Source organism: Myotis yumanensis, unplaced genomic scaffold (assembly GCF_028538775.1).
Source record: "Myotis yumanensis isolate MYYU_CA2020_CCGP unplaced genomic scaffold, mMyoYum1.0.hap1 SCAF_16, whole genome shotgun sequence".
Classification (NCBI taxonomy): domain Eukaryota; kingdom Metazoa; phylum Chordata; class Mammalia; order Chiroptera; family Vespertilionidae; genus Myotis; species Myotis yumanensis.
The window spans coordinates 13,310,386-13,334,447 of NW_027223767.1; the positions used below are offsets into that span (position 1 = coordinate 13,310,386).

A 24,062-nucleotide genomic window follows, 5' to 3' on the forward strand; every position below is an offset into this window, starting at 1 on the left:
TAAATTCAAAGTAAACATCATTACATAAAAGGGTACGGTCTTTTTTTTTTTTTAGTTTTATTCATTTCAAACGGGCCGGATCCGGCCCGAGGGCCATAGCTTGCCCACGGCTGGTAGTATTAGGGAACTGGAAGTAAGAACATTGCCTCATGCAGGTGAGATATTTAGGTAGGGAACTCAAGAGGAGAAAATAGAACCATAGCAACTCAGACCCATGGAAACAGTAAAAATCAGGTGGAAAATATTAACTATGGTGGTGGTGGCCTCAAGTATTTAAAGGGTGAATGATTTAGGTTCAAATAGTGATACTGTTCTCTATGAGGCTGGGCTTCAGGTATTCATAGGGAAGGTCTAGCTGCTCATTCCGGGCCACGATTTCTTTCTCCAGTTTGCCTAGATCAGCCTGAAACTGCCTTAAAACAGCCTTGGGCTCAGGACCTGAGAAGTACTCTTCTTGGTGATGTCCCAGTGGTACCTGAAGCAGAAAGGAAGGATCAATCATCTTCTAGTTCTAAGAAAAAGGGACCCAAACTCCAGTCCCTCACCCTAATGTCTCCTTGTCAGTCATCAGTCCCCTCAGAGCTCCAAAGGTCCCCTCTCACCATGTCTCGCTGGGACCGGCCAAGGAGCCATGTGACGGACATTTGAAGACAGCTCTGCCAGACATTAGGCAGTGAGCCCATCACTGTGTCCATTGTGACATCTTCCTTGGTGGTGGGTGGGGGCATCCGCATTGAGCATGGGGCATTAGGGACCCAAGCAAACCAGTCGAACTGGGGGAGGAAGAATCTGGAGTCACTCAGAAACTCTGATTCAGGACCCTAGACCCCAGCTCTCTCCCTCAAGTGTCCCCTAGCCCAGAAGCTTTCTCTCACAGACCAGGCTTTCAGCTGCCCATACCTGGCCCGTGTTGACTGCTGCATGCTGGGCAGAGCATGTGAAGATGCACATGGTAAGGAAATGACAGAGCTGAGCCCGAGACTGGAAGGAGACAGGGAAACCTAGAGAAAAGAACAAAGCTTAGAAAGTGCAGTTCCAAAGGAGATAAGGAAGTAAATGCTGATATCTTGACATAGCCACAGATTAGAACTAGTTAATATTCATTCATTCAAAAAGTAATGAACTAGTATGTACCAGACACTATGTAGGCATTGGGAATCTGTATGGGCAAAAGAGAATCTGTGTAGTGAAGAATGGCAATAAACAGCATAACTAAGTAAAATTACACAGAGTTTGTTAGATAGTGATAAGTAAATATGTAAGGCAGGAAAAGGAGATATGAGATATAAAAGGTGGGGTAGTTAATAATTTAGTCAAGGAACTTGTCCTTGCTTTGCTGCTGACTAACTGCATTACCTTGGGCTGACTGCTTTGCTTCTCTGGGCTGGTATTTAGTTTACTTTGATAGTAGAGATAATGATAGTTACCTTATAAAGGATATGGTCCATGAAGATGGTCCATATAAACCCCCTCAGCCCATTGTAGGTATGTTTATAAGGTGGGGAGTGGGCAGGGCTGAGAGACTGGTTGGTCAAATATCCAGTGTTCAAAAAGTGGTTAAAAGCAATAGGAGAGAGGTAGACAACCCAAAATAAAATGGTACAAAAGAGGAACAGGCTCCGCACAAAGGAGGATATCCTTGTGGCTACTAAACCTAGGACAAGTTCCTCGGTTCTACTAGTCACTGGGAGAATACAACTTAAACTCATAATGTGAAAATACAACATATTCACAATGTGACCAAAATATTTTTTCAAATATTTGAGAAGATACTGGTTATATCTCATACTCTGTGGAGGAAGAGTAAATGTTTACAAGCACATTGGAAAACTGTCAGAAACCACTAAAATTGAACATACACATATCCTATGACCATCAATTTCACTTTTAGATACACACCCAACAGAATTGTACACACAACAATGTTCGTAGCAGCAATAACATTAATAGCCTCAAAATGGAAACACCCCACATGCCCATCAATGGCAGAAAGGAAAAAATAAAGTCCATCATATTCACAAAATAGAATAATATACAATGAGAACAATGAACTACATGCTCCATTCACAGAAGCATGGGTAAATTTCAAACATATTTTGAGACATTAGTGAGTGCATGTTTGTATTTTCATTTGTGCAAAGTTCAAACAGGTAAAAGTAACCTACACAGTATGAAGTGGTTAATTTTTAATGGGCAAGGACTGGAATAGCATACAAGGGGCTTTCTGGGCAACCGGTAATGTTTTTTGTTCTTTGTGCTAATTATACAGGTATGTCACCTTACTAAAAGTTCAAGTTGTAGGCCAATGATTTATAATGTTAACTTTTCTCCACATTTGTTTTATTTTAATAAAATTCCTACTCTTCCCAAAAGTCAAAAGGTTGTGCTAGCTGGTTTGTTTCAGTGGACAGAGCATGGGTCCATGGACCAAATAGTCCTGGGTTCAATCCGTTCAAGGGCATGTACCTATGTTGCAGGCTTGATCCCTGCCCAGGTCAGGGTACTTGTGGGAGTCAACCAATTGGTGTGTCTCTCTCACAGGGATATTTCTCTTTCTGACGCTCTCCCCCTCCCTTCCACTTTCTCTAAAAGTCCATGGAAACATATCCTCCAGTGAGGATTAGCAACAAAAACAAAAGAATACCAAAGTTTCTCTCCCTTTCCCATAAAGTAGTTTCAGGTATCTGGGCTATAATGCAGAAAAAAAGAGAAGTCATCAACTCATGTTGGAGCTGGAACAGCACCAAATCCACTGTCCTATTCCACTCAATTTACAGTTGAGGTGCTGCTCAGGGAGTTTAAGGACCTGCTCACTTATTGCACTTGATGATCAAATTGGGGAGGTAAGTTTTTCGAGTGGGGCATATGATCACAATCATTTTACATTGATTGCTTTACACATGTGTCTACTTTTTACATTCAGTATTTCATTTGGGACAAGAGTTATATTCACTTCAGAGAAAGGATATTAAAAGTCAAAGAGATTAAATGGCTTTCTCAACAAATAGTTCTGGGAAGAGAAAATCTTAACACACTGCCTTTAATGAGGGTGATGAGAGAATGATTGTACAAAGAGAACTATGAACAATGAAGGGGAACAATGTGAGTACAAGTGGTTAAATCCCAAAGACAAATACATTTTACAAGTGGTCTGATGTGTATATTTCATGGGGCTAAGCATGAAAAATAATGAGAGGGACTTTTGGAGCAAGTGGAGCCTGATGGCCAGAACTAGGACATACTACAGAGATTTGGTCTTGAAGGGCTGTTGAGGTGCCGTTGGTGAATGGGAAAGGTACAGCCCTAGATACTTTGAGGTAAGACTCCACTCTATGGTAGGCGTGTGGCTTACTGATGTTTGCATCCTCAGGGCAGTTATAGGTAATAGCTCTAAGCTATTGGCTACAGTTATTGCATGGAGGGGGTAGATGGGATTCAAAGTATTGGTGTGAAGTGTGAAGGGGCAAGGAGCTAAAGGATGATTCAAAACAGTCCCAGCTGCTTATGTGTACTAGAGAGAAGAATATTAATCTGGGTAGAGCTCAAGAAAGGCTATTTCTTCATTATGGATAAAAAATGGTGTAGGGGACCTGAAGGTAGTTCACTGGTGAGGAGCTCACTTTTGCCTAAGGAACATGAGTCCCAAGGATCATGACACTGAATTAGGGTTTAAGTCAAAACATATACAGTATTGAGACTACATTTAGAAATGACCTTGCACTATGGCAGGTGTGTGTGATGTCTGGATCCTCTCTGTATGCTGGTCAATAGAAGGAAGGAGGAAAAGGGAGGGAAAGCTAGGATGGGCTGTCATGGTCTTTGGTGGGAATAATCTTCCCATTTCTATCTTTAAGTAAGAAAATAGACAATGATTAGGAGAGATCCTGGCAGGGCCTGTGCATATTTCTTACTGGCTGTGATTCTGGCCTTATAATTCCCATTGTCAGGTGAGGGGCAACTATGTGAAAGCATGAGGGTCTCTGAGGAGGACAATCCTTGGGTTTCTAGAATTGTCCTGATAGTTAGGAGATGGGAATGGGATTCAGATGTTTCATGTGTGGAGGGATGGGCATGATGAGGGGTTGGGGTCATGTCCCAAGATGGGCAAGAGTGAGAAGGGGTTCTCAACAGAGTGTCCAAGGAGTTCTCTTCTCTGGGGAGGGATCTCACCTCGGTCCTGGGCCTGGCACAGCCCCACCTCAGTGATCTCCCGACACCAGGCCTGCAGCTCAGGGTCCCCTCTCACGACATCATCCCCATCGTAGAAGAGGTGGACGATCCCTTCCACGTACCTGCCCAGAGGAGAAGGGAGCTGAGCTCCTTGAGAGTACAAGGCTGTAGCCTCTGACTGCTACTCCTTTTCTGTGGTCTCTATCCATCTGACTCTCACTGTATCTGGGGACAGATCTTACAAGACTTGCATTTGGGACATTCCCTAGTTCTTTCTACACACTAGTGTAGAGAAGAAGAACATGTGGATCATTAGTTTTAAAAATTCCATACACATGGTTGATAGTCACTCTTTGTAACAAAATCCCCAATTCCACCAGATCTCTTGGTTTTACCCACCCACACAATTCTGCCTGCTTACTCTCTTTCAGTCTCCCCATTTTCAGACCCCACCCACTTTCTCCTTATTCTTCCTCATCATTCTCAGAATTGAGTCCTCTGCTTCTCCTGTCTGGACCTTATTGTTTCATGCTCCTTTTGTCCCATGCTGACCTCAGGCAAAAGCTCCATTTTCACTGTCCCCAATGCCCCTTTTCTTGGTCACCTCCCACTCTCACCCACCTGGCAATGATCTCCCAGAGCCGTAAAGCATCATGGGCATAGAAGGCTCTTGGGATTCCCAACAGGCCCCGGTCAGCCAGATCTTCAGGAGGACAGAGCGAGCGGTAGGTCAGCTGAATCACAGCCCGACGAATCAACTGCACATGGCCTCCTCCACCTGTGCTCACTACCTGTGCCAATAGATATGAGAGGTCTTATGGGGAGAAACAGAGCTGGAGAACATGGCATAGTATATAAATCTGTCTTTCAGATTCAAAGACATTGGAATAAAGGGACAAGGCTCCTGGGCTTAAGGGTCAGGACCTTCACACAGGGGGCCCTGGAATCTTGAAAGTGACAGGAGGTCATGCAGAACTGGATGATTAGGTGTCACCACACTCCACCTCCTTACCTTATCAAACACACCTCCATCTGAGATGAGTTGGTTCCGTGCTCTGGTGTTGATGTCCATGGTGTAGCGTGTGTGTGGTATCAGGAGCTGGATGGAGAAGGTTGGAGGGGGTGGTTTATGGAGGGAATACTTGGGTTCTTCTTATTTAAAGAGTTGCACTCAGCATGGTGACTTTCTTTCATCTTGACACTTTCCTACCTGCTAGTGCTCTTGCAGGATGGTCTGCTTTTGCCTTTGTGTTCTCTTAGTCTCATATTCTCCTATTGCCCTGTGAGTTGAGCTTTGGAGTCAGACTGACAGGGATTTTTTTTAAAATTTATTTTTAAATTAAATTTTTATTGTTCAGATTATTACAGTTGTTCCTCTTTTTTCCCCCATAGCTCCCCTCCACCTGTTTCCCACCCTCCCCTTCGTCCTCATCCCCTCACTGTCCTCATCCATAGGTTCATGATTTTTGTTCATTCTCTTCCTGTATCCCCCAGACCCCTTTCCCCCCCAAGAATAATCAGTCCACTCCCTTTCTATGCCCCTGATTCTATTATAATCACCAGTTTATTCTGTTCATCAGATTATTTATTCACTTGATTTTTAGATTCACTTGTTGATAGATGTGTATTTGTTGTTCATAGTTTGTATCTTTACCATTTTCTTCTTCCTCTTCTTAAAGGATACCTTTTAGCACTTCATATAATAGTGGTTTGGTGGTGATGAACTCCTTTAGCTTTTTCTTATCTGTGAAGCTCTTTATCTGACCTTCAATTCTGAATGATAGCTTCGCTGGATAAAGTAATCTTGGTTGTAGGTTCTTGCTGTTCATCACTTTGAATATTTCTTGACACTCCCTTCTGCCCTGCAAAGTTTCTGTTGAGAAATCAGCTGACAGTCGTATGGGTACTCCCTTGTAGGTAACTGACTTTCTTTCTCTTGCTGCTTTTAGGATTCTCTCTTTGTCTTTTGCTCTTGGCATTTTAATTATGATGTGTCTTGGTGTGGTCCTCTTTGGATTCCTTTTGTTTAGGGTTCTCTGTGCTTCCTGGACTTGTAAGTCTATTTCTTTCACCAGGAAGGGGAAGCTCTCTGTCATTATTTCTTCCAATAGGTTTTCAATACCTTGCTCTGTCTCTTGTTCTGGCACCCCTATAATTTGGATGTTGGTATGTTTGAAGCTGTCCCAGAGGCTTCTTACACTATCTTCATATTTTTGGATTCTTTTTAATTTTGTTTTTCCGGTTGGGTGTTTTTTGCTTCTTCGTATTTCAAATCTTTGACTTGATTCTTGCGATCCTCTAGTCTGCTGTTGGGAGTCTGTATAATATTCTTTATTTCAGTCAGTGTATGATTAATTTCTAGTTGGTCCTTTATCACAACCTCGAGGGTCTCGTTAGATTTCTTGAGCGTCTCATTAAGTTTATCGGCGGTTTCTAGAAAATTCTTGAAAAACCTTAAAAATGTGGTTTTGAACTCTATATCCAGTAGTTTGCTTTCCTCCATTTCTGTCATTTGTGTCCTGCTTCTTTGTCTCCACATTTTTTTATTGTTCGCTGTGTCGATAGAGTGGCTTTCTGTACTAGGTGTCCTATAGGGCCCAGTGGCTCAGCCTCCTCAATTACCTGAGTTAGACACTCTTGGTGAACCCCCTTGTGGGCTTTGTGCACATTCTTGTTGTAGTTAAGCCTTGATTGTTGTAGATAACACTGAGAGGGATTGACCCTCCGGCCAAAAGGCTGTGAGAATCAGCTGTGTCTGCAGTGGGAGAACTTCTGTGCTGGAGACACCCCTCCAGGGCAAGACTTGCTTCAATGGGGCTTTGGTGCTCAACGAGTCTGCCCCCTGAGTGTGCCCTTTATGAATCTGAGGAGCTGCATTCTGGATGGTCCCACTCTCACCACTAGGCACACTGGCTCTTGGATCTCTAAGGAGTTGCTAATCTAGCCTCTGCCTGAGGCTATCCAGCAGGAGCCAGCTGTGACACAATGCAAGTTGCCCTGGGGCCTTGGGCCAGCTTCAGTTTGTTAAGTAATTATCAGATTGCAAAGGGCCAGGCCTTTCATATGCAAAAGCCTCCGTGGCTCCACCCAGGGGATCAACAGGGTGGAGCGAGCAGTTATGGCTGCTCTCAGTGCTGCCCTCAGAGGCCCTGCTTCTCAGTGTCCCAGCAATCACTGCAAGCACCCCCAAGAGAAAGCTGCCCTCGAGTTCCGACTGATGCCAGACAGTCCAGTTTCTCCTGTATGAGTCTGGGTCCCCAGAGACTCGCCCAGTACTGGAGCTTGGAGCTTGAGACTCCCTGCCGATTGAAAAAGACAATTGTGTCCTCAGCCGCCAACCCTCTCCGCATGCGCCTCTGTACCTCTGTATTTTACTTCCGCACCACACCTCCTTTGAGTCTCGGTATGCTCCCCTCCGAGTGCTTTTCTTCTAGTTGTAGAATTTCCACTCAGCCAGCCTTCCTGTGGTTCTGGATGATGTCCGTTCCATCTTTTAGTTGTATTTTTGAAGTGGTTGTGCTAGGCAGCAATCTCCGGTGTTTACCTATGCTGCCATCTTGGTTTCTGGGGATTTTAATATACACTTCACCACTTACTTTGATATTTGACCAAGATAATAAACCTCTAGGCGTCCATCTCTTTATCTCTTTACAGAGGATGACAATAGGGTCTCATCACAGGTGCTATGGTGATGCTTATGTGTATAATATGAGTGTTCAGTACATTACCTAGCACACAGACATCCTTGAACAGTAGCTGTTATCATTGCCTTTATTATTTCCACCTTGAGTATAGATGTCCTTTGGGAATCAGCCCTTTAACTTTGGATTTTTAAAAATAATTTTTTTTTTTTATCATTCATACCCTTACAGTTTAAACTGGCCTTTCTACTAATTTTCAAATCTGTTCCTTCAATCTCTAGTTGTTTTACTCTTGCATTTTTTAGATTTTGGGGTTAGGGGTAGGGTGTGTAAGGTACTTTCAGAATTAAATAACCATATTGATCTATATTCTTTATCAGCCAGGGGGCTGTTGTCAAACCTCTTCCCACCACCAATTAGGCATTTTTAGTTTATCCTGCTTTCCCTTGGTCATTATAAAAAAGCCATTTGATCATCAAGTGCAGTTCCTTTTGTCTCAAACAATTTTGTTTTCATCCTGAGATGGAGGATTCATGCAATATTGTTATTTTTGTAAGTTGGTGATGCTGCAGAGAGGAAAGGACCCAACTGATATCATTGGGACCAACATATCAAGGCAACTCACACTGTTCTGAAACTTCAGAAAGATTCAAAAATATGCTGAGTGTCATAGAAAACCCAAAGTCTACATGAGGACAGAAGATACCAGAATACAAAGAAGTAATCAAAATAGCAAGAACTACTATTTTTGCAGCATTTATCCCCTTGTTCTGTTATCCCACATGAACTTCATGATGGAGCTCTTATTATCCCCATGCAGAAATGAGAACACTGAGCACACATCTGGGAAGACCTGAGGCTAGAATTTAAGATTCATACACCAGCAGTCTGATTGCAGAGCCTGTGCAGGTAACCTTTGTGAAGTGGGAAGGCTTACCCCTGCTGAGTGACTTGGTAACAACTCAGCTGTTTACCATGGGATGCAGTTGTTATGGCGAGGGGAGACAGGTGTAGAGGGGGCTGTGAAAGGGGGATTTTGAAGTGTAAAAAATGGTTCAACCATTAAGATACACAGAAGATGGTGATGCAAAGGCATCATAACGTCAATCAAATCCAAGATAAAGGAATTCTGTTAGTGTCTACCATGTCTATGTTACTCTACAACCCTAAGGGGTCATTGCTTCCAATGGACAGGTTTGGGGATGAATGTGTGTCTCCTGGAAGAAGCACAATTCAGATATTCTACCTAGTATGTACTCACTTATCTTGCTACCACTTCAAACCCCATGTACCTAAAACTGAGAATCTCATCATTCACCTCAAACTGGATTTTTTTGATTGTATTGTTTCTGACAATTGATCCTGATTTTAAACCTGTATGATTTTCCCTCCTGCTACTATACGTGAAGTGTCATCAAGATTTCAAAACCATTTTTAAGCAACCATAAGACTATTTTTGCTGTCTCTGGCTAGCAATAGATTCTAGGCTAACTGTTTTATAAAACCACAATATTTCTAGATCAGTTAAATAGTATCTACCTAGATGGCTCCTAGTTGTTGCAGCAGCTCAGACCTCTGAGCTTTCTCTCCAATCTTGCACCCAGGCATGCTGCAACTACTATTTCCTCTCATCACAAGGTCTTTTTGCATTTTTCTTTCCATTGGTCTAACTACCATGCCACACACCTCTCATTGGCAGGTTAAATAACCTCTTGGGCTACTCTTTTATTCCTTTAATGTTCTATTTAGTGATTCCCAAATTGTGGTGGAACATTCTCCACCCAAAATATAGTGTTTATTGCTTTCTCTCTTGATTTCAAAGTTTATTTCTAGATACTGTTATCTAGTTTTTTTTTTATGTGTACCATTTGTTTTCCCAGCTAAATGCTAACTTTCGGAACATAGAGCAATACTTTTTGAAAATCAAATTATGTTTTTACTGTACACCAGACTCTGCTGGAGAATATCAGAGCTGCCTTACAGTAAATGCCAAATATATGCTAAGTAACTTGACTTAATACAATAGCTGGCATCTCTCTGCATTTAAAAAAAACTGCATGAAAATCTATGACAGTCTCAAAATAAAGATAATTTAAACATTAAAAATAAAGACACAGGCTCAAAATCCTGATACTACTATCTCCTCTTCTCCATTCACAAATTCCTATAAATAGTTTTTTGTTACCATATCATGGACACTTGCTCAATTAGAAGAAACCCTGTTAATATGTTCCCAACCAGATGGATTAGGCTTTTTAAATCTGGGAGAATTGGTTTATGTTTCCTTTCTCTGGGATGTGAGAGAGATGGGACATGGAGGGTAGAGGATGTACCTTGAAGACAGGGTGCAGTCCTGGGAGGCACCTCATGGTGGCCACAGCAAAGACCTCAGCCAGTAAGTGAGTGTTCAGCAAATGATATTGGAGCTCATGCAGTTGCAAATCTGAACTTCGGACCCAGGTCTTTGCCAGGAGCCAGGCAAGTGGAGGATCTGAGGGCAGGAACAGCGGTGGGGTGGGGCATCTGGGGCTGGGAGGCTGGATCTGCAATCAAGATAAATTAAGCATCCATTAACCTTATCAAATGTTATACAATATGCTTAGTATTCTGGGGGAAATATTGGTCACTAAGATTGTTTTCTACCAGAGGGTTATAATCTAGTAGAAAGAATGAGGACCCTTCCACTCATCCTTTCACTAGCTGTGGGGAAGCGCGAGTGCCTTACTGGCCAGTTTCAAAGCCAGAGGAATTGGAAAGAGGTGTCCAGTATGACTGAGAGAAACCTGATGAGGGTGTAAGTTAGGATGGTAGAATAGGAAGGAGAAGCTGGACATGTGAGATACATGAAGGTTCTCATATATTGATTGGTGAGACTCGAAAGTCAGAAAGAGATTGGTAGCATTAGGGTGAGAACCAACAGAGACCATTATGAGTCTTAAAACGGCAATTTTGGGTGAGTACTGAGCAGGTTGCATGGTTGAAATGAGAGATGGGAGATGAGGACAGGTCTCACTGACTGAGGCAGGGGTGGGTGATAAGAATCAGCTGTCTTTGTCCCTTGGCAGAAGTTGGGGATGAAGTCAGAGTAGTGTTAGGAGGAGGAAACCCATATCACCTACCTGGATGACCATGGGTAGCAGCTTCCCACTGGGTTCCATCTTCAGCATGACGAGGGGGGCAGCCAGGTACTGCTTCTCTCCTTGGATCACATTGGCTGGAATTCCATCCAGTAGGATGAAGTCAGCCTCAAACAGGGAACCGTTCTGAGGAACAGAGGACCATATCTACGGTTAGTTGAAAGCATACCTCCACAGGGCCAAGGCAAGTGAGAAGAAACATAAAGACTTTCACTCTCTTTTCTTGCCATTATCTTACATCACTACCAGAGTCCCAGTGGAGAAGTGAAGGAAGCACTAGAGCATCAAGTTCAAGTTCTCTCATTTTATAGGGAGGGCTAAGACCACATGAAAAGAATCTTCCCTAGAGACATGTGGCTTGTCTATGTCAGAGGTAGTTTCAGAACTAGGTACTGTATGCCTGTTGATTCTGTACCACAGGTATGCCAAACTCTTCCCTTGTTAAGTTGCCCAAGTTCCTTTCCCTAATATCTCCTAATGGTCTGCTTTATTGGCTGTATCAAGCCTTGATGCTTTCCCCTACATACTAGTACTTTACCTCCTATAGGATTTCTAGCAGAGGACTCTGTATCCAAAGACAGTGGCTCATCACAGCCTCCCTTCCCTGACTCACCTTTGGTCCCTCCCCTTCACCACTTCAATTCCCCACACAGACAAGAAGATAATAAAGGGTTGGAGGTTGTACCTGGAGTTCTTTCTCCAACTGGGCCTGAAGGTCCTCCATCCCTGAGGGTACTACCAGCCGGGAGGGCAGAGAGGCGGAGCGTCTCAATAGCATTGGGTTGGCCCCATTGAGGAACTGGTAGCCAAAAAGCTCATCATCCTGCCAGCACTTTTGAACCTTCTCTGTGGGGTGGTGTAGAGGTTAGGAGGAGAATATTCACCACAACCCAATTTCCCTCTTCCCCAGACTCTAACCCAGGGATTTAGTAACATGGTTCCAGCCCACATATTTTCATGCCTGAGACATCTGTGAGATCCCTATGCGTAAGTTCTTAGACCTGGGGAAACCACTGACCAGCCAGTGCAGTCTTTTGTCCCCAGAATAATTCATCAAAATCATCTAGGCTGTTCCAGGATCTCGGGAGGGCATAAACATATTTGAGAGCAATCTCCACAATCCTAGAACAGACATCAAGGATGAAACCACCAATTTACCAAATCCTACCTGTTTCTGGATCCACCAGCCCCACTTCACTCTGACTATTTCCTCACCCTGCAATCGCTGTCCATTCAAAATCCAGCCTCTTCTGCTCATGGAATCTCATATTTGGAGGCAGATCATCTATACTGCCTGCAGCAATTGTCATGGGTAACCCTTCCTTCCAGGTGGCCCAGCTAGGATATGGGGACAAAGGTTAATGGAGGGGGGAGAAGTCATTAATGGAGGAAGTTGTAGGGAAGAGGTTACAATTGGGAGGCTTTAGTAGGGTGGTCACCAGTAGATTTGCTGTCTTTCCTCCAGTTCCTGTTCTCGATGCTTCTGGAACACATCCCAGGTATTGTTTCCTGCCAGGCGGGCTGGGGAGACATTAAGGCAAATTTGTTCTCCAATTTCATGCTATGCCCTGGCTTCTTCCAATCTCCTATTTCTTAGTTTCATGGCATCATACTATTTTGCCGTTTTTTTCTGGCTCTGTCTCCCTACTTAATTTACTAAACATTCATCTTCACCCACTCCCCTTTCTTCATTTCACCAATCTCCAATCTCATGTTTGTCCTGAGAGGAAAATCATTTTTGACACCCTAACATAACACCTCACTCTAATCGATCATCTATCTATCTATCTATCTTCATTATCTATGAATTTCGTTCTTAATCAGTTGAAATGTCAACATCTATCCTATATTATCCAAAATTCCTTTGTTAATTTCCCCTGTTCTGGTCCTTCCCTATCCACACCTTAATCTGTTCTTCAAAAATGACATATTTCAAGTGAAGAACACTTACACCCTCTGACCTCAACCTACTTCCACTGTCACCTGTTCCCTGGCATAAGGTATTCTATGTGCATGTGCGCCAAACCAAGTAATGGATCCATGTTGCTACATTTACCTGGCTTCATCTCACCTGTCCTCAACTCCACATAGTTTATAGTTGGTAACCTGGCTTAACCCTGCCCTCATCGGTACTTACACTTACTTGTGCCTCAAAGACATTTAGTTCAGGCTTCCAGTCTTACCTGTCGTTTCCCTCAATTGTCTCTTGTTCTTATTTCCTAAGGTAACAGATTCTGTTTGCTGTCCTCATTCACCCTCACCCGGTCAGTGTGCTCCCTGCCCTCACAGTTGTCTTCCATGTTTTCACAGCCAAACCAGCTCTTCATGTCATATCGTTTGTTGCTCCCCTTCCCTGACTCCTCTTGGGAATCACATGTGCTAGCCTCACCTGTCCCTGCCCTACCATGTTCATAGTCAGGGAGTGGTCTCCTTGCCCCTTTACTTTGGCTCCTCTGTTTCCCAGTGTGGCTGCACCTCCCATTCTCTGTGCTCACCTTTTTGAGAGGTGGGATCTACACATCACTCATTTCCTTGTCCAGTCCCATTTCCAGTCCTTTTCATTCTCTGTATACTGTCCCCCTCCTTTCCTGTCTTGTCCATCTATAACCTGCTGAGCATGTACTTTTTCAACCCCTCTAGGCACTTCCTCAGTGCTATCCCCTGCTTCCTCACCTCCAGTCCTCCTTACTTCCTGCTCCCACTTCCCTGAGGCGGCCTCTCACCTGTGCCCTCGGGCAGGGTCAGCACGCCCTCGCCCTGCACCCAGCGGTAGCAGGGGAAGGCGGCCTCCTCTAAGGCTTCTGGTCCCTGCACGGTGATGCGGTCACAGAACCAGGCGTCGTCCACCAGGGAGTGGTGTTTGCGCAACTTCACGAACTGCAGTGGCCCCAAGTCCTGGGGAACGTCCTGTTCAAACTCCTCCACCTGTGGGGACAGAACACGGTGGGACTTAGTAGCGGGGACCCAGGAGAGGATGTTTCACTGAGGGTGCGAGGTCCTCTGTGGAGTCCGGTGACAAGGCCTCCAGGGACAGCATTGTCTCCTCCCAACACCTGTGCGGTGGGTCTCTGATGCCTCATTGCACCAGGAGGATGAAGGACGCAGGCACGGCCTGTGGTGTCTTGAACACTGAGCATCATCACCTACACCCATGCACTAAATGAGCTCGCACTGCGCCCTTGCCTGCGCTCTCAGAGGACCCTCCGCCTTTGAACACAGATCCCTTAATGACACTGGCCTGGGGTCACTTGAGAAAGGAGTTGAGGCTGAGTGGGGGGCGAGAGGGGGGCGGGGGAGAAAGGGATTGAGCCCTTCCTGTGCCCTGGCTCTGACCCTCTCACCTATCCAGGAGCAGTTATCCCTTCTCACTGGAAGTCCCAGCCAGCATGGATGGTCCCTCACTGGCTCCAAGCTTCCTGTGTCCCGCCTGCCCAATGGGGCAAGCCCAGCACCACCAGGTTCTGAGTCCTGGCTTCGCGTGCCCACCTGGCCCCGCGCTGGGCGCAACTGCAGCTCCAGATCTGCCTCCCCGCGCTCCCCGACCAGCCACAGCTGCACGCGGTTGAAAGACCCAGAGAAGAGCCAGGCCCCGGTGGCCACGTGGATGCGGTAGCGGCCCATGGCAGCAGGTGGGCTCGCCTGGGTGGCAGAGGTTCTGTTACTGGTACCAGACAAAGATTCTGTGGCCAGGCTTGGTCCTGCTGCCTCAGGACAAGTCCAGGGCTTAATAAAGCAGCACTGTGTGTGCCAGCACACTACAGGATTGGGCCCCACCCCAGCAAACCAGAATCTGGCATTAGCCCAGAGGGTGGGGGAAAGGTGCCTGCCACTCTCAGCACAGTGCTGAGAATGGGGCTTAGAGGAAGATGAGGAGCTGAGCCTGGGTGGGGGAAGAGATGGAGAGGGGCAGGGAGATTCCACCAGAGTTTTCTTTCTAAGCTCTCATTTCCCCCAACCACAACCCCCTGCCTGGTTGTACTACTAAATAGCATTTTCTGAAGGGGTCCTGGGTGCCACCCCTTTTCTTTCTTGCAGTGTCTGGAGCCCCTGGGCAACTGTGCTCACGTTCTAGTCACCTACCAGGTCTGTATGTCAAAGGGGCACTGGGATTGCCATTGTGGGCTAGAGAAAGCCCTTCTTGGGGACACTTCAGAGGTCAGGGATAAGTTAGAGTGTTTCCTGTAGTAAGACTTTCGGTGCCCAAGCACCTAGAGCAGCTAATGTACCACTTTTCTCCCTTTTGTTTTCTCTGCACATCCCAATCCCAGACAGACAACCAATGTCAATATCTACCGTCTCTGATTTTCCACTTCTTTCTGTTAATCAGATTGTTTCATATGGTTTATGTCATTTCTTCCACAAAAATGGTCACAGTATACATTTACTTTCTTGGAAGTTGCTTTCCACCATTAACAATTTGTGATGAGAATATCTTCAGATCAATAGATGGAGATCTAACTGCTCTCTTCTCAAGCTTGAAGGATTGCCCTCTTGAAGGTTTTCAGTATTAATTGCGATGAGTGCTTTAATGAACACTGTTGTATATATACCCTTATGGACCCTCATATTTATAGGATAGATTCCCAGAAATGAGATTTCACACTAAAATGTTTGTATATATTATATATTGGTTATCCCTTTTATACTATGATTTTGAGGTATGCTTGACAGGTAAAGTCCACACACATTTGATGTATAAAATCAAATATGTGCCAATAAGTGTACACCAATGTACATTATTGTCAAATTGCTTCCCAAAAGGCTGTAGCATGGTACCAGAGTGCCCTTTTCTCTGCATCACCACCAGCATAGAAAGTTATAATTCAAAAAATTTTTGCCAATAGGTTGGATGTAATTTTCAAGAACAGTGAAGGGTCTGGGATTTTACCCAGCTTAAAAACCAGTAAGGTTTGACTACTTGCTATTTGAAGAATGGGAGCAGAAGACACATAACTTCTAGTTCAGTAACAAAGGGGATATTATTATTCAGAGCAAAGCAGTAGCCACAGTTCATATTCACATCAGTTCCTCATGCCCTACCACATACAACAAGTGTGATGCAGGTGGGTCTAGGTGCGTGGCAGCACACACAAAGGGTTGCACTATAGGAGAGGACTGTGAGTTAGGGTAACTTGCCACTCTTGTTGTAAGCAGATCCATGTCCATTCATTGTCTAGGATATTACCTCATTTCCATGCCCCCCCGCCCCCCGCCCCGGCGGCTGAAACAATCTTGAGAAATACTAATGAGTAAGGGCTTTGCATTTCTGACATACCCATCAGGAAGACATAGGGGCACTCAGGGTCCATCGCAGATCACCAATCCCAATAGAATGAGGTGTTTTAGCTGCTAAACCCTGTCTAAAGCTTCATAATGAATATAAAATAAAACCCGAATTCCTAACCAAGGTGTGGTTTGCACAGTTAAAGTTGCTTTAAGTGTAATGAAGAGGAAATACATAGAAAAAAGGAAGTAATAGATGTGGCCAGAAGAAATTCTGTACACATTAAAATGGTGAACCCCTAAGTTTTGATAAAGCATGACCCACATCTCTCCTTGAATCTAATACTAAGCATCAAACCTATTATTCCAGGCTCTCTGCTCTGTTGGGTCTTCACTCTGCATGAGTACTGTGGCCACTGAACATCTAGCACGCCGCCACCAGAAAAAGGACTCAACCTGGAACCACAGCTACTTCACTCCCCCAGACCTCTATGCCTCATCTTTGGTATTTCCCTTAAACCTTCTACTTGCAGGCTCAGCAAGAGTTTGACCTTTAACCAATTCCAATTCCACATTCTTGCCAACTTCTAATCCAGACATCTTTATGCAATATTTTATTTCTAAGTTCATTCCAAATAATAAATGACACAGGAATGATAGAGTTAGAATACCAGCAGTTTGCAAACCCTAATAAAATAATACATCTAAGAAATGGTTCTGTGGCTAAATGCACAATAAGAGACATTGCCAATGCTTATGTGCCTCTGGTAGAAATATTTTGCACAAACTCAGAAGCCACCTTGAAATGTAAAACTGTTAGTGTTTCTCATCCAATCTATAGATGTAACTACCAGCATGTAGGAAGTACAGGGAATAAAGAAACATATTAAACCATCAGAAAAATAACCAGGAATATGCATTTGTGGAGATAAACAATCCTGTTTCATCACTCTAAACATGGCAAGAAATAAAAAGAGAGAGAAAATGAGACATACAGATGAAATACAAGTGACTTCAGAAACAATTGCAACATATGAGCCATAAAAACATTGATCTTATGTTTGGGAGTTGGCTGGGGATTGATTGTTGCTTTTCACTACAAATCTTTTGAGTCAGCAGGATATTTGAACATAATGTTGTGAATGATAAAAATCACACAAAAATTACTACAACTGTAAATAATAAATGAATCTCAGGCAAGACAAATATAAGGAGGTCACGTTGATGTTCTAGTGAAAGGAGGGGCTAGAATGCAGCGAGAAGTGTGAGAGATCAAGGCAGGAATTCACAGTTTGAGTGCTGAGCCAGAACTGCTGCACTGACCTGCTCAGATTTCTTTCCATCTTGGACAGGCAAGGTTAAATTCCAAATGAGAATGGAGCCCACTGAGGCTACAGAGGGAGCAAAGACTACTTAATTTAGGGGAAGGAATCTCTGCTTATAGTTCCAAACTCTATTTATAATTATTTTCATTAGCTCATTTTTACTGAATTTGTTGGGGTTACGTTGGTCAATAAAATTATATAGGTTTCAAGTGTACAATTCTGTAATACATCATCTGCACATCGCACTGTGCATTCACCGTTCAAAATTTCGTCTTCTTCCGTCAACTTTTATCCTGTGTTTACTCTCTTCCACCTGCCCCCCCTCTTCAGCATTCCCTCTGGTTATCACCATATTGCTGTTTGTGTCCATGAATTTTTTTTTATCTTACTCCTTTCACCAATTCATTAGTTCTTGTTCTAATATCTTTCCCTCATTATTTTCTCAACCTAACTCTTCACTTGCCTACTGGTGCTGGTCTCTGCTCTATCCTGATTTCCCAAACTTAGAAACTTTCCCTCCCAGAATGTTGTTGCTCATGTAGTCACATAACACAAGTTTTCTAAATGCTGGCATAATAGAGTGAATGATTATTTCAATACCTAATACAGCCGGGACAATGACACTTACTGTAAGGCATTTATATTGTTAAATGTTTTATGGCTCTTCCTGACAACAGGCTTTCCCTCTGCTGTCTTTATTCCCAGTTCTCCTCCTAACACACACACACACACACAGACACACACACACACACACACACACACCGTGTGCCTCAGGTCTCTCATTCTGCTCTCCTTTTTTTTATTTCTAGTCATTCTCACATTGCTCCCCTTTTTTCCATTTCTATTTGAAATATTATTGGAAATCAAAAATTGTTCCCATTTTATTTTATAGAAGAAATAAAATCATTTGATCATTTATTGTTTAAGCAGCATAAAGCAAAAGCAGAGAGTTTGGGAGACCATTAACAGGGTAAATTCTTTGCTACCATCACTTTCCCAGGTATTGTAGAATGAAGTAGAAAGTGATTCTGTCAATCATCCTATCTAATAAAAGAGAAACATGGTAATTAGCCATAACTTCGCTACCCTTCCCATTGGCTAATCAGCGAGATATGCAAATTAACTGCCAGCCAAGATGGCGGCCGGCAGCCAGGCAGCTGAAGCGAACAAGGAGACTTGCTTGCTCCAGTGACGGAGGAAGCCAAGGTTCCCTGCCTGCCTTGCTGGCCTCTGAGCTGCACTCTAAGAAACAATGTTACAAATATAGAAGCTAAACAAACTCCAGAAACCTGCTTTCAGCCATCAGAGCTGGAGCAAGCAGGACCGAAACAATGTTTCAATTATAGAACCCAAACAAACCCAGATCCCTGCTTTCAGCAGCCGAGGTCTCAAGCTGGAGCCGGCTCTCAGCTCCAGTGACAGCCATAGAAGGTAAATAAAATCCAGAATAAAAAAAAAAAAGGAAAAAGGAGAGGTTGGGAGCTTCAGTCACCCGCCAGTCTGAAAACAGCCCTCAGCCCCTCACCCAGACTGGCCAGGCACCCCAGAGGGGACCCCCACCCTGAAGGGGGTATGAGCAGCTGCAAACAGCCATCATCCCCTCACCCAGGCTGGCCAGGCACCCCAGTGGGGACCCCTACCCTGATCCAGGACACCCTTCAGGGCAAACCAGCTGGCTCCCACCCGTGCACCAGGCCTCTATCCTATATAGTAAAAGGGTAATATGCCTCCCAGCACCGGGACCAGCGGAACCGCGAGGCCTCCCGGCACCCGGATCAGTGTGACAGGGGGCAGCGACCAAACCCCTTGATCGCCCTACGGCTCTGTGTGTGACAGAGGGCAGGGCCACAACCTCCCTATCTGCCCTGCTCTGTTTCTGACAGGGGAAGGCACCCCAAACCCCTGATCAGCCCTGCTCTGTGCCTGATAGGGGTGAGCTCCCCAACCCACTGATCGCCCTGAGACTCTGTGTGTGACAGGGTGCGGCGCCCCAACCCCCTGATTGGCCCTGCTCTGTGTGTGACAGGGGGCGGTGCCCCAACTCCCCTATTGGCCCTACTCTGTAAGTGACAGGGGGGAGCTCCTCAACCCCCTGATTGGCACTGCTCTGTGCGTGACAGGGGGGAGCTCCCCAACCCCCTGATGGGCCCTGCTCTGTGAGTGACAGGGGGCGGGGCCACAACCTCCCCATCGACCCTGCCTTGAGTGTGACAGGGGGCGGTGTCCCAACCCCCCAATCAGCCCTACCCTGAGCGTGACTAGGGGTGGCATCGCAACCTCCCAATGCGCCCTGCTCTGTGCATCACAAGGGGCGGCGCCTCAACTCCCCAATCAGCCCTGCTCTGAGCCCGACCAGGGGCTGCACCTGGGGATTGGGCCTGCCCTCTGCCACCTGGGAGCAGGCCTAAGCCAGCAGGTCGTTATCTCCCGAGGAGTCCCAGACTGCAAGAGGACACAGGCCGGGCTGAGGGACCCTCCCCTCCCCCGCAAGTGCACAAATTTTTGTGCACCGGGCCTCTAGTCCTATCTAATAAAAGAGAAAGATGCAAATTGACCGTGGCCCCTAACACTTCCCATTGGCTAATCAGCATATCCTTATGCAAATTAACTGCCAACCAAGATGGCGGCCGGCAGCCATGCACTGAAGGGAACAGGAGGCTTGCTTGCTCCAGTGATGGAGGAAGCCAAGGTTCCCTGCCTGCTGCTGCCGGCCTCTGAGCTGCAACTCTAAGCAACTATGTTACAAATATAGAAGGTAAACACAACCTCAGAAACCTGCTTTCAGCCAGCCAGGCTTCAGCCAGCAGGATCACAACAGTGTTACAATTATAGAACCCAAACAAACCCAGATCCCTGCTTTCAGCAGCCGAGGTCTCATAGCTGGAGCAGAGCCTCAGAGCTAAAGCTGGGCCAGAATAAGAAAAAAAGGACAGGTTGGGAGCTTCAGTCACCCGCCAGCCTGAAAACAGCCCTCAGCCCCTCACCCAGACTGGCCAGGCACCCCAGTGGGGACCCCCACCCTGAAGAGGGTGTGACCAGCTGCAAACAGCCATCATCCCCTCACCCAGGCTGGCCAGGCACCCCAGTGGGGACCCCTACCCTGATCCAGGACACCCTTTAGGGCAAACCAGCTGGCCCCCACCCGTGCACCAGGCCTCTATCCTATATAGTAAAAGGGTAATATGCCTCCCAGCACCGGGATCAGCGGAACCGCGAGGCCTCCCGGCACCCGGATCAGTGTGACAGGGGGCAGCGACCAAACCCCTTGATCGCCCTACGGCTCTGTGTGTGACAGAGGGCGGGGCCACAACCTCCCTATCTGCCCTGCTCTGTTTCTGACAGGGGAAGGCACCCCAAACCCCTGATCAGCCCTGCTCTGTGCCTGATAGGGGTGAGCTCCCCAACCCACTGATCGCCCTGCGGCTCTGTGTGTGACAGGGTGCAGCGCCCCAACCCCCTGATTGGCCCTGCTCTGTGTGTGACAGGGTGCGGCGTCCCAACCGCCCCCCCTCCCCCACGGACCCTGCTCTGTGTGTGATGGGGTAGAGCCATAACCTCCCCATTGGCCCTGCCCTGAGTGTGACAGTGGCGGCACCCCAAGCCCCTGATCCACCCTGCTTTGTGCGTGACAGGGGAGAGCTCCCCAACCCTGCTGATGGGCCTTGCTCTGTGTGTGATAGGGGGCAGCACCCCAACCCCTGATCGGCCCTGCTCTGTGCATGACAAGGGGTGGCGGCGCAACCTCCCCATCGACCCTGCCTTGAGTGTGACAGGGGGCGGTGCCCCAACCCCCCAATCGGCCCTACCCTGAGCGTGACTAGGGGTGGCATCGCAACCTCCTGATCCGCCCTGCTCTGTGCATCACAGGGGGCGGCGCCCCAACTCCCCAATCAGCCCTGCTCTGAGCCCGACCAGGGGCTGCACCTAGGGATTGGGCCTGCCCTCTGCCACCCGGGAGCAGGCCTAAGCCAGCAGGTCATTATCCCGAGGGGTCCCAGACTGTGAGAGGGCACAGGCCGGGCTGAGGGACCCTCCCCTCCCCCGCAAGTGCACAAATTTTTGTGCATCGGGCCTCTAGTATTATATAAGCACCACCAACACTCTCAAAGAAACAATGGCTAAGTTCACTTTTCTGGTGGGACAAAAATATAAAACATCTTTTTTAATCCTTGAAAAAACTTTGTGAGGTAGCTATTGCTGAACCATTTTAAATAAAGGAAGACATTCAAGTTCAAAGAGGTGAAGTGATATCCTCAAAGGCACCCACAATGCAGGTGGATCATTCCAGAAAGTGTCATGAGCACCCACTGATTCATATCATAACCACCCATTCTCTATTCGACCCTATGGGTGTTGGCTTCTGGCCTTAGTTTTCTATTGAACCTTCACCTAAAGCTTCTTTATGGCCTGTTGATTCTTAAATCCTGATATTTTCTCAGTGATCATGGTTGTCAAAGCGTGTGATTCCTTGACTTTTTGTCTTTTAGCTGCATTGGCAGAGGTTGCTATTGTAGTTCATTGACTTTTGGCCATTCTTCTGTTTCATTTGGAATCCCCCTGGGGTTCAGGGAGCAGAGGAAGTGCATGTCCACAAACCACATCTCCTTCAGCCTCACCAAATCCTGACCTGTTTTATTTACTATCCTTGACTAATCAATCCTAGAATCATTGCATGAGATTATACAGTATATCCCTGTACCACCCAACCTACAATCATGAAATAAATTGCTCTGATGCTGTTATATTCCACAAGGTCTGCACTTTTATCCTGTTTCCTATGTTTTTAAAATAAATACCAATAGATGGTAGCTTTCTTTTTATAATTGGTAAAGATAAACCTGATTCAAAATTCTAAAATCTGAATGTTGTATATAGGAGTTAGTATGATACTGATTCATACACCAAATCATACGTGCAGAATTTTATTTCTGAGTTATTACAAATATACTTTCCCTGGTTTTGTTTTCATTGAATTTTTTTAACCATTTCATCATTTAATGTGTTGCATTGTTGTGGGTCAGTCTAAGTTATTATTTGACTTAATTTTTTTTGTTTTATAAAGTACTTATTTTGCTTTTTCTTTTGTGGTAAAATAAACATAACATAAAATTTCCAATTTTAACTATTGTTTAGTTTACAGTTTAGCGGCATTAAGTATATGGACACTGGTGGGCCCATACTTCTCTAGAGTTTCTTTTCATCTTCCATAACTAAAACTCTTTACCCATTTGTGGGAACCATGCCAGAGTCCCTGGATAGTCAAGGCTAATTAGAGTGTGGAGGCCTTGTTGATAGTATGCTGGATGGCCAAGGCCACTCCGAACGTGGAAATCTTAATCAAATGTTCAAGGCTGAGATCCATAAGCAAGTGCAAGTACCACAATCTCATGGTCACTGTGCCCTTTTATAATCCAAACGGTTGATGTCATTGTTGGCTAGAGGCCTCTTTTGTCTAAGTCAGTGGTTCCCAAACATATTTGGCCTACCGCCCCCTTTCCAGAAAAAATATTACTCAGCCCCTGGAAATTTAATTTTTTAAAATTTTAATAGCAGTTACTCATCGCCCCCAAATGCACCTGTGGCCATCACCGTCCCCCTGGATTGCTGCAGCGCCCACCGGGGGGTGGTAGCGCCCACTTTGGGAATCACTGGTCTAAGTAATAATATACATGTTGTTAACCAGCTAGTGGGCTAGGGCAGTGGTTGGCAAACTGCGGCTCGTGAGCCACATGCGCCTCTTTGGCCCCTTGTGTGTGGCTCTTCCTAAGCTTTAGGAGTACCCTAATCCTATATAATAAAAGGGTAATATGCAAACTGACCCTATCAGCAGAAAGACTGAGAATGACTGGTTATTATGACACACATTGACCACCAGGGGGCAGACTCTCAATGCAGGAGCTGCCCCCTGCTGGTCAGTGCACTCCCACAGGGGGAACTCTGCTCAGCCACAAGCCAGGCTGATGGCTGCCAGTACAGCGGTGGTGGTGGGAGCCTCTCCCACCTCCTCAGCAGCGCTAAGGATGTCCAACTGCAGCTTAGGCCTGCTCCCCGCTGGCAAGTGGACATCCCCTGAGGGCTCCCAGGCTGACAGAGGGATGTCTGACTGCCAGCTTAAGCCCAATCCCCCGGGGAGCGGGCCTAAGCCAGCAGGTGGTCATCCCCTGAGGGGTTCCAGACTGTGAGAGGGCACAGGCTGGGCTGAGGGACCCTCCCGAGTGCACAAATTTTTGTGCACCGGGCCTCTACTTAAGTTGATAACAATGTACCTACCTATATAGTTTAAGTTTAAAAAATTTGGCTCTCAAAAGAAATTTCAATCGTACTGTTGATATTTGGCTCTATTGACTAATGAGTTTGCTGACCACTGGTAGGGGAAAAGGCTAGAGAGCTCAAACAGAGTTGAGAGCTGGTACATTGTAAGGCTAAGAGCTCATAGAGAGCTCAGATACAGCTACCATGTTAACCAGCCAGTGTGCTGGGTAGGGGGGACAGGAGAAGCTGCTGAGCCAGAGAGCTCAGATACCACTACAATGTGCATCTAGAGACAGTGTGCAGTGATTCTAGAG

General features: G+C 45.8%; 1 protein-coding gene across 1 annotated transcript; it reads right to left on the reverse strand.

Annotated features, from left to right (window-relative positions):
• Nucleotides 1-295: 295 nt before the first annotated feature.
• Nucleotides 296-14,569, reverse strand: LOC138994107 (polyunsaturated fatty acid lipoxygenase ALOX12-like). Its single transcript, XM_070393770.1, has 14 exons — nucleotides 14,435-14,569; nucleotides 13,672-13,873; nucleotides 12,388-12,469; nucleotides 12,164-12,286; nucleotides 11,967-12,070; nucleotides 11,634-11,794; nucleotides 10,931-11,074; nucleotides 10,145-10,354; nucleotides 5,183-5,269; nucleotides 4,792-4,961; nucleotides 4,171-4,292; nucleotides 901-1,001; nucleotides 603-773; nucleotides 296-475 (listed from the first exon to the last, which is right to left on the reverse strand). Exons 1-14 carry the CDS (start codon nucleotides 14,567-14,569, stop codon nucleotides 296-298), a joined length of 1,992 nt encoding a protein of 663 aa, XP_070249871.1.
• Nucleotides 14,570-24,062: the final 9,493 nt, after the last annotated feature.